This window comes from Pleuronectes platessa, chromosome 3 (genome assembly GCF_947347685.1).
Source record: "Pleuronectes platessa chromosome 3, fPlePla1.1, whole genome shotgun sequence".
NCBI lineage: Eukaryota > Metazoa > Chordata > Actinopteri > Pleuronectiformes > Pleuronectidae > Pleuronectes > Pleuronectes platessa.
The window spans coordinates 13,043,912-13,059,209 of NC_070628.1; the positions used below are offsets into that span (position 1 = coordinate 13,043,912).

Here is a 15,298-nt window from a genome sequence, read left to right on the forward strand (position 1 = left end):
GTCGACCAAATGTGCCAAATGTGGTCCAAATTAGTTTTGAGCTATTTTCACCATGTACCTCATGGGTCGCTTTAGGTTCACATAACATCAAATCCCATTACACAACCTCTTATGAGGAGGAGTTTCCCATGTAGGTTTTTGTACATATATATATATATATATATATATATATATATTATTAAATCCCACATTGATTTGTATAATGTGGTTTTGGTTCATTGCATTGCTTTACACTCCAGTCACTCCACTCAGGGTTAATTCAGCAGGAGCCTGGTTCTCTGTACAGTGAACTTCACTACGTCCTTTCCGTAGTTATAAAACTTTGCAGCGTCGGTTTTGTAACCGAGCCGCTTTGACCAATCACAGCGCGATTCTGCTGATCACATGACCGCGCATTTTATGCAACCGCTTGTTCGGTCCTGTAGCTGCGATGAACCCGGCTCGATGGAGACATGCGTCCCCGCGGCTCTAAGCACACGATCCATTAGTTTTATTTATTTTTTATCGACGCTTTTATCATGTCGATCCAGCCGCAGGTGGAGGAGCCCGCGGAGGAGCTGAGCGCCTTCTTCATCGGCGCGGAGTCGGAGTCCGTCTCGGCGGCGGAGGAGGAAGAAGAGGAGGGGGAGGATAGGGAAGACCACCATCAACTTATTCTCCAGAAAGCCAACCTGCTGGCGTCGGAGAACAACCTGAAAGAAGCCGTCGACTGGTTCTCTGCGGCCATGCGCTACGGCCCCGTGCGACCCGAGACGCTGAGCACCTTAGTGGACTGTATCCTCCGCAACTTCAAGAGGAAACGGGCCGGGCCGGAGGCGGCGGGTGAGTCGGGCCGGGACCCCGACAGCCGCCGGGCGGACTCCGACGTCGTGGCGTTTGACTGCCCGAACTGCCACGGCTTCCTGGGGGAGCCGCTCACCTTGGCGTGCGGACACTCGTACTGTAAGAGGTGTTTACAGCGGCGGCTGCTCTCCAAATGCCGGCTGTGCAGCGAGGCTGTGAGGGGCGAGGAGAGAGCTAACGTGGTTCTGTGCGGACTCCTGGAGAAATGGTTCCCCTCCGAGGTGAGGAGGGCGAAGGCACAGGGCGATGTGGACGAGCTGTGCCGAAGCAAACGCTTCAACGAGGCTGCGTCGTTAGCGAGCGACGTGATCCAGCGAGGTGAGTGTGACGGACCTCTCATCCATGTTGTGTTACTAGCGCTGCGTGCGCGGAGGGGAGCAGGCTGTTCCTGGAGGGTAGCAGGCTCCCCCCGTGTTTAAACAACACGAACACGCTTCATCACGGGGATTCGAGCTCCACGAACAAGACATTTTGAAAAGTGTCTCACAAGCTCCACATGCTGCTCGTGTGTCAGGCTCCGCCCACCGACTGTGGCATAACAAGCCAGCTCCAGCTTACGAAAGTTCACCGGCTGCGCATGCGTGGCGTGTGCAGGTTTCATAACGCAGGTCGTGACACAAATTCTGTCCGTGTTATAACCAGTTGAAGTGGTTATACAATCATTGTATGTGTCATTGTTATGGCAGCTATGACTTCAATAAGTATCGAAACCGGGGATGGGTGCAGCGGTCGTGGGTCAGTGGGAGGCCAGAGGGTGATGGTGGTCCACATGAACTTGCTACAGGCCCCAACACAGACCTTGATATTATGCAGTACAAACACACTGAACCTCTACTGTGGTGGAACATGGTTGGATAATCATCTTGCATTCAGGAATGTGGTTTCCTGGAAGGGGCCGCTGACTCCATTCCAATAATAACATTGACAAAGTTTGCATTGGTGAGGTGAATTAGACAGATAGAAAGTAAATAGTTTATCCTGTCAGTCAATTTCACGGTTGATAAACTACCAAAAGTCAAATTTTTTGAAATTCTACTGAATTATGAAGAAAACTTGTCACACAGTAGGAGGTGTTATCATCTCTGATGTGAATATATAAGTAATGGCAGGAATACAAAAGTATTGCATGTCAATGATCAGCTGTAAGTAGTCAATTAATGATAAAGAAAGCAGTTATAAGTCACCTATGTCTTACACTTAATATCTTTGGATTTTGGATGTTTTGCCAGATAAAATAAAAATCTCAAGATATCTGTAAGTCCTGAGAAGTTTGGTATGACTGTTGTTTTTAGTTCTTTTCTTTGAAAAACCCTGATTGAATTATTCATTCTTAACACAAACTAAAATGGTGTGATACATTATGGTTTAAAGCCCTGCCCTGCAGGAAAAGTCATACATTTATTTATTGAATTTTTTTAACCATAAAATCTGAAATTGCACTTAACTAGAGAGGATAAAGCCATTATGATTTTCCTTATCCTTAGCATAAGCTTTAATTAAAATGTATCCTGTTGAGTGAGATTCTCTTCGTACAACGGTTATTTAAAAAAAAAAAAAAGAACTCATAAGTCAGACCCGGATCTGGCCACAAAACGTGACAGTAGAGCTGTGGACCTTCAACCTGGTTATGAGAGCTTATGGAAACACCCATTGTATTTAGGTCAAGTGATATAATGCGGACCTCTGGTACTCAAACATCAGTAAGTGAAAGACTTACAGACGTAAGCACTGTGTTACGAGAATTTTGCTAATGTAAAAAGTGATCTTTTTCAGGGTGAACTTCAAAGTTGTACTGCTTACAACCTCTTAGATGTCAATGTGAATATATATATATATATATATATATATATACAAATGTATATGTATAAACAATATCCTGTTTTCCTTCATCAACACACACATGCCATATGCAGATAACTGGTTTGGTCAATCTCAGAGAAGGGGTCACTGGACTGATTCCCCTGTGGGAGTGTAGCACAGCGCAGGTCATCAGTCTTGCAGCACATCTTTAAAGTATCTAGACAGAAATGGCCAGTTGATGAGAGGCACTTAATTGATTTGTTACGATGACAAGACCAGCTACCTGTGGTCACGGGCATATTAACATCTGCCATACATCAGAAAATTTAGGTGAATTCTCAATATCTGTACTGCCGCTTGCAACTCCAGGAATATATGGTCGTGTTTATAGCCACACTCGTAGATTTTTTACAAAAAATCACGCCTTTTTTTTGCAAATAAAAAAAGTTTGCAGATTTACTAGTTAAATGACTGATTATTTTCTTCCTCTCTTGCCTCGTGTCTTTTGCAGATCCAGATTCAACGGTGGTGGCGCGATTGTCTCGAGCGGAGGCTTACATGGCTCTCAAACAGTATCGTCTGGCTTTGGAGGACACCGAATTTTGTCAGGAGTCCAGCTGTTCTGCTGAAGTAAGTCACTGATATTGCAGTTATTAAATACACCATTTGTAAAAAGGAAAAATGTGAACAATGTAAATGAAAACTCTCTCTTATGTGAATAAATGAGAACGGCCAAAAGAGCGGATAAGAAAGTGGTCAGAGAGACACGGTCAGTGATGGTTATCTATTTTTCCAGTGGGAGTTCAACTGTTATTTATGATGTCAAAAGTAGCACCCTAGCTGACGTTAGACTCTGAATGTTAATTGTCGCTTAGCAGCACCATCAGCAGCTCGTATTTTAAATCCTAAGTGTTTAACCCTGATAATTCTGAGGGAAATTAGGGAATGGCTCTGTTACCCCTCACCCTACCAGGGGATTTGGTCCAAACATCAGTACCAAATAAGGTTTCAGACCAGATTTATTCTGTAATTGAGGCAGAACCAGGGTTATTTTTGCCCCAAGTTTCTGCAGTTTGAGCCCAGTTTATGTCCGGCTGTTGTTCAGCTCGTAAACGTGATATATGCTAGAGAGCCACTCATCTGTGTTATTAGATCTTGGTATAAGCAATGCTCTGTGCTTATTGGCTCACAGACCCTGATGAGTTAAACTCCTGAGTAATCAACATTTGATACTGCATGACGAGACCTTTTTAAAAACTTTCTATGCACTTTCGTTGGTGCCACAAAAGAATCGAAGGTTGGTAAACTTAAACTTGCTGGAGTCTGGGGTGTGTTTGATGTTGTCTGTCTGTGCTGGTGTATGGATCCGCTGGACGAGGACCTTCTTCTGCTTAAAGACAAGTGGACATGTTGATTTAGTGAAGGAGCTGTGATTAGTGCGCTGGCAGTGTGAGATGAGAAGGAGAAATCTGTTCTTGAAGACTGGTAGTCAGTTGAGCAGAGGTCACAGTGTGAGGGCCGGAAGTGCCAGACGCAAGACTGTAAACAAAATCTAAGTGGAACTCTAACAGCTTTTATGTAATAAAAATAATAATAACAATAATAAAACTCTCACCTTCTCAGACATGAACATGGTCCGTTCTTTCCATCGGGATCACCCGTCATGGATTTACATAAGCTGTCAGCAGACTCTGTCCTGTGACTGCCTGTAATAACATTAGTAGCGTTTAGGAGACATAGTTATACAAGTTACGTAAAATTGATTCCTGTTTACAATATTACATACATTTAGAATAACATAACATTTTATTGCAAGTTATGATGAGGCCGTGTCGGATTCAATTGCTCTACTTTTTTGTAATAATCTCTGAATAATCGTTATATAATGAATGGGTGAATGGGTTCATGACTTGGCAGTTGATTTATAAGCCAAGAATATTTTTGTTGTGGTTCTGTTAGATTGTGTTCTGGTTGAGTTTATTTCTGATTTTGTCAGTGTTCGGTGTCAGAGCATTAACCAGTTGGATTGGACCAACACTCTGAGGGATCAGATTAAAAAGTAACCTGCATCAGCAGTCTGTGCCAACAGCTTCACAGCAGTTCATTGCATTAGTGATAAGTTATATGGCAACGTGATACATACAAATAAGTTATATAATACTGTATGTCCTCATTATATTTAGTCAACTTATTCCCTTTGTTATTACTATAACATGTGGGATGTTATGCTGACAGAGTTGACTTCTCGTCGTGAGAGGGTGTCATGATTTAAGAACGTTTTCTTGACAACAACTTAGAAGGCAAGGATTAAGGTCAAAACCATTAATGACCATTACATCGATAAAAGGAGACCAAATGTCTGGGTTGAGGCCATGGATATTTTTTGTCTATTGAGCAAAGTATTTTGTGGAAAACATTTTCATAACTTGTCATTTCATTGTGATTTATATACAAGCATAGTAATGTTGAGTTCAGGAACGGATGCAACTTTCACATATGTTTAAGAAGTTGAATATGGGTTATGTGCTGCTGTTTCAAAGGAGCATAATATTATACAAAAGTAAAATTTATCTTTTTCTGTTTTCTGTCCTGACAGGTTCTGTTTAGAAAAGCTATGGTGCTGCATGAGATGGGCCAAGTGGACGAATCTCTCCAAGTCTTCCTCCACTGCCTGTCTGTGGATGAGGACTTCCCCTGTGCCAAAAGACAAGTGGAAAAGGTGAGAGAACTGACGATGTGATCAGTGTGCGATGGGAAACAGACAAAATATGTTGTCTTTCTGTGGCAGTCAGTTGAGCTGTGGTAACACAATGTTCCCGTATTTATCCCGGAGGACACTCCACAAAAACAGTCAGCGGCAAATAACTAAAGTGGAGCTCAGGGAATTGTGTTGGGTTCGGATCAAATTGGACGAGCATTTAACAATTTTACATTTTACAAAGACCTTTAATTGACGAGTCATGCACTATGCTTCATTTAAGAAGGCACATAATGTCCGCTCCTTCCATCAGGATGATCTGTCATGGAATTGCATAAGCTGTCAGCTGATTCAGTCCTGTGACTTCCTGTAATGACATTAGCACCGTTGGATAGACAGACTGAAGCATCGCAGTGAGAACAACTTAAGTTATTTGCAGTTGACCCAGGTCTGCCATACTTAATACTCTCTCAGAAAAACACAATGTTTTGTATCCATTTTGTGATTTTTGTGACCATGTTACATTCAATTTCCAATGCAGTTTATCTTTGAGACATCGTTGAATAAGGACATGACTTATGTGACTGTGAATATATTTCATAATTATATTAGTCATTTTAGTGTTCTAATAAACAGTCCGAAATTGATGGTATTTCCCTTAGACTTTTTAAGGTCACATTATCAAAATCCTTTTTCTCATTCTCACAAATACAAAAACCTAATTTTCTCAGGAATGCCTGGAGGGAGTTTCTCAAGATTTGGCACAAACGTTTAGCTGAACTGATCAGAATCACAAACTTGTGATTGGGATCTATCAGAAAAGCCTGGTGGGATTTTCATGACATTGAGCACAATTGTCCACTTGGCTCAAATTAACTGTGAAATGGAATTAGTTGGTCAAAAGTCAAATTCAGCGCTACCTTGACCGCAACTCTGACATTCATATGCTATCAATAACAAAATATACATGTTTTTAGTGTAAATTCCTCTAAGTCTTCACTCCACTGTATACAAGTCTGGACAGAGAGTGGTGATTAGAAGCATCCAACCTTGAGGTGATAATTGTAGTTATTAGTTTCCCTTATTTTCTGAATCCTGAGAGAGAGACACGGCTCACCCATTAGACCGTGAGGGAGCTAGGTGGCGCTCATCAATCAAACATCAAATCAAGTTTGGGCAGCATCTAATCACACTTGAAGATCTCCCCTGTACCCATGTAATTAAAATGAAATGCAATGAAAGCAGGTAATTAATGAGGATGAAATGCCTCCATTCTCGTTGCCTTGACTGAGAGATTAATAAACATACGAGAAACTTAAGAGTGAAGAGAGACCTGTTTGAAAGCCTTTATATATTTTCATCAAACAAAATATGTGTTGTGTCTCTCAAAAAAACATGAATGTGAAAACAGGAGGTGTTTGTACAAGTCAGTAGCATTTCATCATTAAGTGTTGCAGCTATGTGCTCTGCACCGTATCCATTAGATTACCACAGAGCTCTATGATTGTTAAAGTAAAATATGGTTCAGCAGCTCTGCTTTCACTAACTGAGGTGTTGTTTGTTTTTGTTCTTACAGATCTTGTGTGATCTTCTCTCCCCGGCTGATGAGAACGTCAAGGTTGGTCTGAGGGAGACCGCGCACAACACATTGCCTCATCTGCGCAGCAAAACCCTCAAGTGTGATGCTCAAGCTCAGCCTAAGAGCCCAGTCCAAAGACTAGACCAGGTCCGCGCTGCCTCTGCACATCTGGACCACCGCGGGGCCCACCAGGAGGTATTTATACACTTGATAATAATTCTAAAGATTGCCATGGATGGATTGATTCATAGAACTTCAAACTTTGGTTTGTGTCATCATCTAGAAACGCTGGGAAAGTCTGGAGCGGCCCAGCCCGAGTCGAGCTCACTCACTTCGAGTGCACGGCGACAGCTGTGGTGAAGAGGGTCTGAAGAGAGTTTGTTCCGCTCCTCAGCTCGGGGACCAGGAGAAGGGGAGCCTGCTGAAGAGGAAGTTCTCGGTCTCAGACATTGAACCTCATTTTGTGGACAGTGGAAGTAGCAAGCATAAAAAACAAGGTCAGTTGCCAAGCCTTTTGCTGCAGTGTCTTCCTGGTGGATGATATCTCAATATCCCCAAAAAATCTATTGCATCTATGCTTGACATTTTTTTTTTTAATGCTGCGTTATGTTAGGCTTTACTAAACATTTAAATCTCAACTTTAATTTGGACTCTAATAATAATACTTATGTTATCAGCACCATATCAATGTCTTTTGTCCATAAAATAAACTGTAAAATGCATTTTCCTCTTTGGTTTTAGGTTTCAAACAACTTTCTGCCAAATCTAAAACCTGCAGAAGTGTTCCTGAGGATCGGTTGGACCCCAATGACTTAGAGTGTTCTCTCTGCATGAGGTAAGAACACATGCACCATCACTCTGTAATATCAGCTTACAATGACCAAACATTGAGTTGATTGTTGTATCCGTGTGTATACAGGTTGTTTTATGAGCCTGTGACGACGCCCTGCGGCCACACCTTCTGTAAAAACTGTGTTGAACGCTGCTTGGACCACACACCTCAGTGTCCTCTCTGCAAAGAGAGTTTAAAAGAGGTAAATGAACAGTCTGAGCAGCTAATGTATATGAATATTCATCTGTTATAACCTGTTATAAAATGCTAGAGGAAATGTCAGTTCTCTGTAACAAATCATTAACGTGCATCCTGTCCTCTCCAGTATCTAGCATGTAGGAAGTACATTGTGACAACGGTCCTTGACAAGTCGATCAAACAGTATTTGAGTCAGGAGTATGCAGAGAGAACCAAGACTCATCTGGAGGAAGCCAGAGAGCTTTCTGAGTGAGCAGCCTTTCCATTCACCTCCATATTTGTCCACACTGACCTGTAAAGTGTTCAGTGTTACATTTGTGTCTGTAGAGAAGATTCTAAGGGACTCAGTGTGTGTATCTCCTTCTCTTCCTTTATGCAGCCTGACCAAGAATGTGCCTATCTTTGTGTGCACCATGGCGTACCCCACCGTGCCTTGTCCCCTGCATGTCTTTGAGCCACGTTACCGCCTCATGCTTCGCCGCTGCATGGAAACGGGCACGCAGCAGTTCGGGATGTGTATTAATGATCCCCAGAAAGGGTAAGCACGCACGCATTCAAGATTAACCCTTAGAAATATGTCATTAATCTACTGCTTGTTTATCACAGTTAGACACCACATCAATATTGTACACATGGTTTATGTGAGAACTGCCAAAACTCAAAACTGTGTTCATTGCTGCAGCTTTGTAGATCACGGTTGCATGCTGATGATCAGGAGCGTCCATTTCCTGCCTGACGGGCGCTCAGTGGTAGATACCATCGGAGGAAAACGCTTCCGTGTCCTGTCCCGAGGAATGAAGGATGGCTACAGCACAGCGGACATTGAACATTTGGAAGACATAAGGGTAAGAGCCACAGCGACTTGTTCTTGTATTATCTATATTATGTTGTGGTTTGAAAAAAATTCTCCACCAAAAAGGGAAATCTTATCACATCAAACTGTATTAATTAATGAATACTTCCTTTCGTCTGTCAGGTGGAGGACAGTGTTGTGCTTAGGAAGCTTGTTGATCTGCATGATGCAGTGTATGAGCAGGCCCGCGTCTGGTTCCAGAACCTCAAGGTCCACTTCCACAACCAGATCCTGCAGCACTTTGGACCCATGCCAGAGCGAGAAGCTGATATCCAGGTAAAAGCAGTGGCTTTCTATTTCCATCATCATGATTTGAACCAATCCCTGTTTAGATGAGCTCAATGGAGGTTTCTCTGGAACACTTCTGATCCTCCAAAGAGTTCAATCTTAATTTCAAAAATTGCTGTATTTTAGCTTCTAAATTCTACTCTAACATGTCTTTAGAAGCTCTGGAGCAAAAATTTGTGCAGATATTTGAGCTTAGTTGAACAAATAGGATACATCTTGACTGCCTGTTTAAGTGTCCTGATACCAGGGCCTGTATGAGTTTGCGTTCTTTAGATTCTTTAAAAGAATTGTTTATTACCAAGGATTCACCTTCCACAGGGATTTTAATACCCAAGTAAAGTTGTTGTCTGTACTCAGCTCAGAACCTGTAGCGCTGAAAGGGATTACAGATCTGCTCCCTCGACTACCACGAGGCAGAGCCTTTTGACAATATAGGCTAAAGAGCTTTATGGGTGCTTCATACCTAATCCCAACGGGGCCCTATTGCGTCAGAAGAGTGTCATGAAGAGAATCCCCCAGCTCTCACACGTGCAAATGCAACAGGAAAGCAGAACACTGAGCCTCAAGTTTTTTTTTTTTTTGTGCCGTTATGTCATTTCTGTTCCAGAGAGAAATTCTTAAATAAACTTGTAGTACATGTTTCTCTGAGTGAAATGTAGCTCAGGTTTATAAACATCATTCACCTCCGAACCTATAAGTGTTAAGATCATTTAGTAAGTGGCTCAGGCACGGGAGGTTTTTTCAGCTGTGTAACTCAGACTGTCGCGGGCCTGAGAATATATGTAATACTTGAATATTAAAAATGCTATGAATAGTAAATGAGAACATAATTTAACCATCAATCATGTGGCTCAAAGGGCTTTACTTTTATACCAGTTGAAAGAAGGAACTCACAAGCTGTTCATGGTCTTTGATAACTTCAGATATTATAAGAGTCACATTTCACCTGATTCCTGATCAAAGTGCATTTAGTTTTAAACAATGTCAGGAATAAATGAATTTCATTAAAGCTCCAATATTACAGCAGAATAGGGCAGATCACACAGGAGCTGTGCACGTATTGAGTGCAGTTGGTATCATTTAGAATCAATCAATACGTTGAAAGTCCAGGGATCTGATGTCCTGTGCTGCCTGATACTAATGTTTTTGGCTCTATTTGGATTTTGGGGGGGTCGTGAGAGCGTGCAACCCTTTTTCCAAGTAGAATATTTCAATTAGGGATGGGCGTTCAATTAAATTATCTTCGTCGATCGTCGGGAGAGTTAATGACGAATTTTCGATTAATCATTAATATTTTCAAGTTCAAAAATTCACTATTTATAAGCTACATTAAAATGCAGTGAAAAAAAAAGAGCGTGTTTCCTCATTGAGATCTTTATTACAAGATGAACAAAGTATGCGCTGCCGTAATCTTAAGCAGCGAAGCCGACCGCTAGAAGCCGGTGTTACTAAACACAACTGACCCTCGTTTTTTTTTCCTCCAAAATAAAACAATAATAATATAAAAAAAACATAATGTTAATACTTAGGTCTGACAGGTTTTGCCAAATGTAACTCAAAACTATCAAACAAGGTACCGAGTCGAGAAAGCTTCATAAAAATAACCAGTAACTCACATACAACTTCAGCACCAGCCTACTGATTTGTGTTGAGAGAGATGAGCATGTTAAACTGCTCTGGGGTCAGACGCTAACGCAGACTGGTGACCGTCAAGGCCAATGTATGCTTCTGCGTTTTGACGGACACGGACAGATAGGACCGCCCTCTCCAACGTGGAACGCCCTCTCCGTGCCTCTCCGAGGCTCCTCGGAGAATTTTTCGTGCCGCTCTCATTTTTCTAACTACACGTCGAAATGACGGACAGCCCACGGATAGCACTTGGCTGTGATTGGTCCGCTAACGCCAGCATTTCGGAATGGAAACTTCCTGTTTCATTCCCTACATCACAATAAACCAAAATCACAACTACGACTCTATGATTAATGTGACAAGTGTGTTAAGCCAGCGGCGTTTTCCGGCTGACGGTGGCTGGTTAGAGCACTTACAGCATGTGTGTACGGTCACATACGGTTATAACGAACTTTGATAACGGGGGTAGCGGGCTAGCCACCATGCTAACTGCGGTGGGAACAGCGCAAAAACCCGCTGACTTTAATCCCACGGCTCTCATGACACTGTTTCTCAAACACCGTCAGGTTAGAAGCAAACACTTGGTAGTAGCTAGTATCGGGTGTCCCTGCTGACTGTGTGTGGAAGCTGGGGGAGCTAGCTGCCTCCGTGTAGCTTCAAGCTGTTGCAGCTGTTGAATTAGCAACGCAGTTTGGAAACAAGACCGGGGAACCGCTGCGCTAAGACACGATAACAAAAGCATTTTGACCCGCTGGGTGTCACTTTATTCAGCAAAAACTGTCGCGTCATCAACATCCTTTTTCTGTTAGTTGCCATCGTTCACTGTGTGTGAGGAGCCGGGAGGACGTAAATAAACCAGCGTGGACTTCTTCTATATACCTCATGAGGTAGGCTTGTCTAAGCTCGACTTCCGTCTCGCCATCTACTGTTCTGGCGGCAGGGTTTCCCCCAGTGCTTTATAGGCCTGGCGGGCCGCCAGGCTTTCCCCCCCCCCCCCCCCGCCAGGCTAAGCGTCGCTTGTTTATTTATTAAAAAAAAAAAAAAATGTTATGCACCAGAAACATGATACCAAAGACGGCATTGCGCTTTTAACCGCATCTGGTGATACGGTTGAAACCGCAATGGCGACATCTTATGGTCAGTATGTGAACCCATAAGGTAAGAGGTCAGGTGTATTTTCCATCACCTGAACCTCCAAAACCACGACCCGTCTCTACCACGCAACAACTTTCGCAACAACTTTCACGCGACATGTCACGGAGAAAGGGTAACAAAAACCTTGGACTCTTTCTTTTTCCGGAGTCGGGGGAGGCCGCTCGTTCAGCCCCAGGCCAAGCGGAGAGCATCGCCAGCGAGCCGACCGAGCCGTGGGCTCGATGATGAGGCAGAGCCAGAGCTAGTTAGCGCGGATGTTAGCGCGTCGGATGTTAGCATTTCGGATGTTAGCGCGTCGGATGTTAGCATGTCGGATATTAGCACGTCGGATGTTAGCCCGTCGGAGCAGCCTGCTGCGAGTCGCGATGGGAAACATCCAAGTAGCGGATTTAACCCAAAGACCTCAGGAACAGGTTGCCTCTGTATAACAATAAATGGTCCCTCTATCGCTGATCTTGACTACAGTAAGGCCCTTGAGGAGTTCTTTCAGAAGCCGAGACGGATCACTTGCAAGAAGTAAAAGAGGTCACACAGCATACCTCTTCAGGCCCTGAGGTCCCTGTTCCCCCTTGGCCATGTTTGCACTTTTTTATTTATGTTAATTTATTTTACTTTTAAATGTGACCAGAAATGGCTAGTTTTTTTAGATTCATTTAGATTTTACTAATTGATAATATTTATTTTTATTTTATTTATTATTTTTTGTAAACTGTATTATGTAATATTAATAAGTATTGTTAATAAATGTCTTAAAATAACAATTGTCATAATTTCAAAATTCCTGTCAACTTTTAACATTTTTTTGTCGGCCGCCGGTCGGCTTCTCTAGCGGCCCTACCACCAGGCTTAGCAAGTTTTCTGGGGGAAACCCTGTGGCGGTGAATTGTTTTCACAACAAAAAGGCTCGTAGAACTATAAATCAAAAAGGGTCCGTCCGATCCGTCCGTCCGTCATTCCGAAACGGACTCGGAGAAGCATACTGAGGCCTTTAGTCCAGCCGCCGAAAAACCCGCTCTGAAGGGACTGACGTCGCCGTGATACACAGGTAGCTCCGTGCTAACTTGGCTAGCCTGGCCGCGGCTCCGGTGTCTGCGCTCCCCTCGGCCGTGTCAGACCACGCAGGCTCCTCGTCTCCCCCAGCCTCTGGGATAGCTTCGCAGTGTTGGCAGTGAACCAAATCATTTTTTAACTCAAAATGGTCCCATGCAACACTTCGCCGTGACCTCTTCATGTTTACTTTGGAAATGGAACTACACGGTAACTCGCAGCCAGTCGCAGGTAACTGAGTAGGACTGTGGCGTTTTTTTTCAAACACTGCCCCCCGTGGTCAAATGTGTAATTAGCGAATTTCTCGATGAAAAAATTATTTCATCGACGAAATTCTTAATGATCAATTAATCGATCGTCGATTAATTATGCCCATCCCTAATTTCAATACCTTAAAAGTGTTCAATAGTCCCTTCACAATACCTGGATTCTGTGTATCAGCTGACACCGAGTACTGAACTGATACCAGTGCATTTAAAAAGTGTTCCTTATTGTGAAAGCGTAAATCTAATACTTCTCCGTTTCCCTTCAAGGCAACTCCCGATGGTCCAGCTTGCTGCTGGTGGCTGCTGGCCGTCCTGCCCATCGACCCGCGGTACCAACTCTCTGTCCTCTCCATGACGAGCCTCAAAGAACGCCTGATGAAGATCCAGCACATCCTGACATATCTACAGAGCATCCCCAACAACTAGAGCTTCCTCTTCTCGCCACCAGAAAAACATCCTTTGGACTATTTTACAACCTTTTAAGCATCTGAATTTCTACAGCTCATCTGATCCCTCAAAATCTTTTTGATTGCGGCTGTTACTCCCTCATTTTAGTCTTATTTGTATTAATCTCATAGGAGATTAAGAGCAAAGCTGAGACCTCCTTGAACTGTGGAACACTGATCAGAGAAATGGCCAAACTACCTCAGGGACACTATGAAAGGACGCACACCATTTGTCTGTAATTGTCAAAAATAAGTAAAAAAGAAGTATATGAAACCGACTTAACTTATCTACTCAGTTCTTTGCCTTTGGTGAACCAGGAACAAAATGAAATATCCCTTACTGCTCCACTTGCTTAATATCCTGTGATGACAAAAAAAGAGAGTAGTTTATCTAAGAATCACATGAGTGAAGCTCCATTAGGGAAATCACTGAGGTTGATTCATCTCTGGGGAGACCAGAATAAAGGAAGTTTCTTCTATTTTGTCTTTTACGTTCATATGGAGAAGGGATGAGGTGAATCTGCGGAACAAATCCTAAATGCTGACAGTCCAAGAAGTGATAGCAAGTTTCGAGGAACCAGGGAGAAGTTACACTACAGGCTGGTTTATGTGTCCCAACACGAGATGAAAGTATTATTCAAAATCTTCCGAGCATCAAGTTTTCTTCTTTGTACACCTCTGTCACATCCATCTACTGCTGCCTTTACCAATCGGTTTTGGACCTTTCTGTTGAGAGAACCACACAGTCTGTGTTTCCTCCATCGTTTTTCCCCTCAGAGTTTCTTATGGGTTGTCATGGGTAGATTGGCCGTTTTGCGCCTCCTGGCCGGATTTGATTTCTGGAGGAACCAGCTCGATCCGGAAATCTAATCTTCATGCTTTTCTTCCTCCTCAAAGTTAACTTAAAGACACTTTCTTCCAAACGATGTGTGTGTCGGGGACCTCAGAGAGATCCTGCTGGAGTGTGAGGGTTTGCAATGAGAGTCTAACAGAGTTTTGTCTTTCTGTCGTGTATAATTTGTCTCCTAAAAATTACAAAGTTTATTTTCCCATTGAAATAACTTAAACTGAATTAATTTATAAGTTTAAATATATCTGTACCATGTGTTTGTAAGAGAAGTTCTATAACAATAAAACAAAAATAAGACAATAACCGCATGTAGACCACCAATAGTTAAACATCACTCTTCATTGAAAGCTGCTCTGTGCCCGGAGGAGAGAACCTGCAGTGCTGCGGTCGGGGGGGAACTGCGCTTGCCTTACAACATTCTGCATTGTGACTTCAATAACACAGTCCGTTGGCTTGGTTACCATTCCTTTTTGCCATGGTATATTTAAATTGCATTTCCTTTTTAACCCCTTCTCCGTACGTTTGAGGCACTATGTGTTCACAATGTGTATAAAGAGAAAAGAATCAAGGCTGCTGTATGTATATCAGCTTTTTGGATAGAACTTGCTTTTTTGCTCCGATGTTTTTAAGTTATCGATTTTCAAAAATAAATGCACCTCTTTTTTCAAACGCATGCCTCGGTGTTTGATGTTCCCTCGGCCGAGTAGTATGTAGTTTCATCCCTCTTGTTTTTGTTTGTAAGAAGTAAAAAATGTAACTTAGTGGAAGGATGCAGTATGTGTGAGGGAAGAACCTGTAAAATCTTGCTGTGAAT

The 15,298-nt window shown here is 42.8% G+C and overlaps 1 protein-coding gene across 1 annotated transcript; it reads left to right on the forward strand.

Moving 5' to 3' along the window:
• The first annotated feature begins 370 nt into the window (after window positions 1-370).
• Window positions 371-15,147, forward strand: lonrf1l (LON peptidase N-terminal domain and ring finger 1, like). Its single transcript, XM_053418714.1, has 12 exons — window positions 371-1,161; window positions 3,155-3,273; window positions 5,240-5,362; window positions 6,918-7,115; window positions 7,204-7,417; window positions 7,662-7,755; window positions 7,840-7,954; window positions 8,078-8,199; window positions 8,330-8,488; window positions 8,633-8,795; window positions 8,927-9,079; window positions 13,456-15,147. Exons 1-12 carry the CDS (start codon window positions 519-521, stop codon window positions 13,612-13,614), a joined length of 2,262 nt encoding a protein of 753 aa, XP_053274689.1. The 5' UTR covers window positions 371-518; the 3' UTR covers window positions 13,615-15,147.
• The last annotated feature ends 151 nt before the right edge of the window (window positions 15,148-15,298 follow it).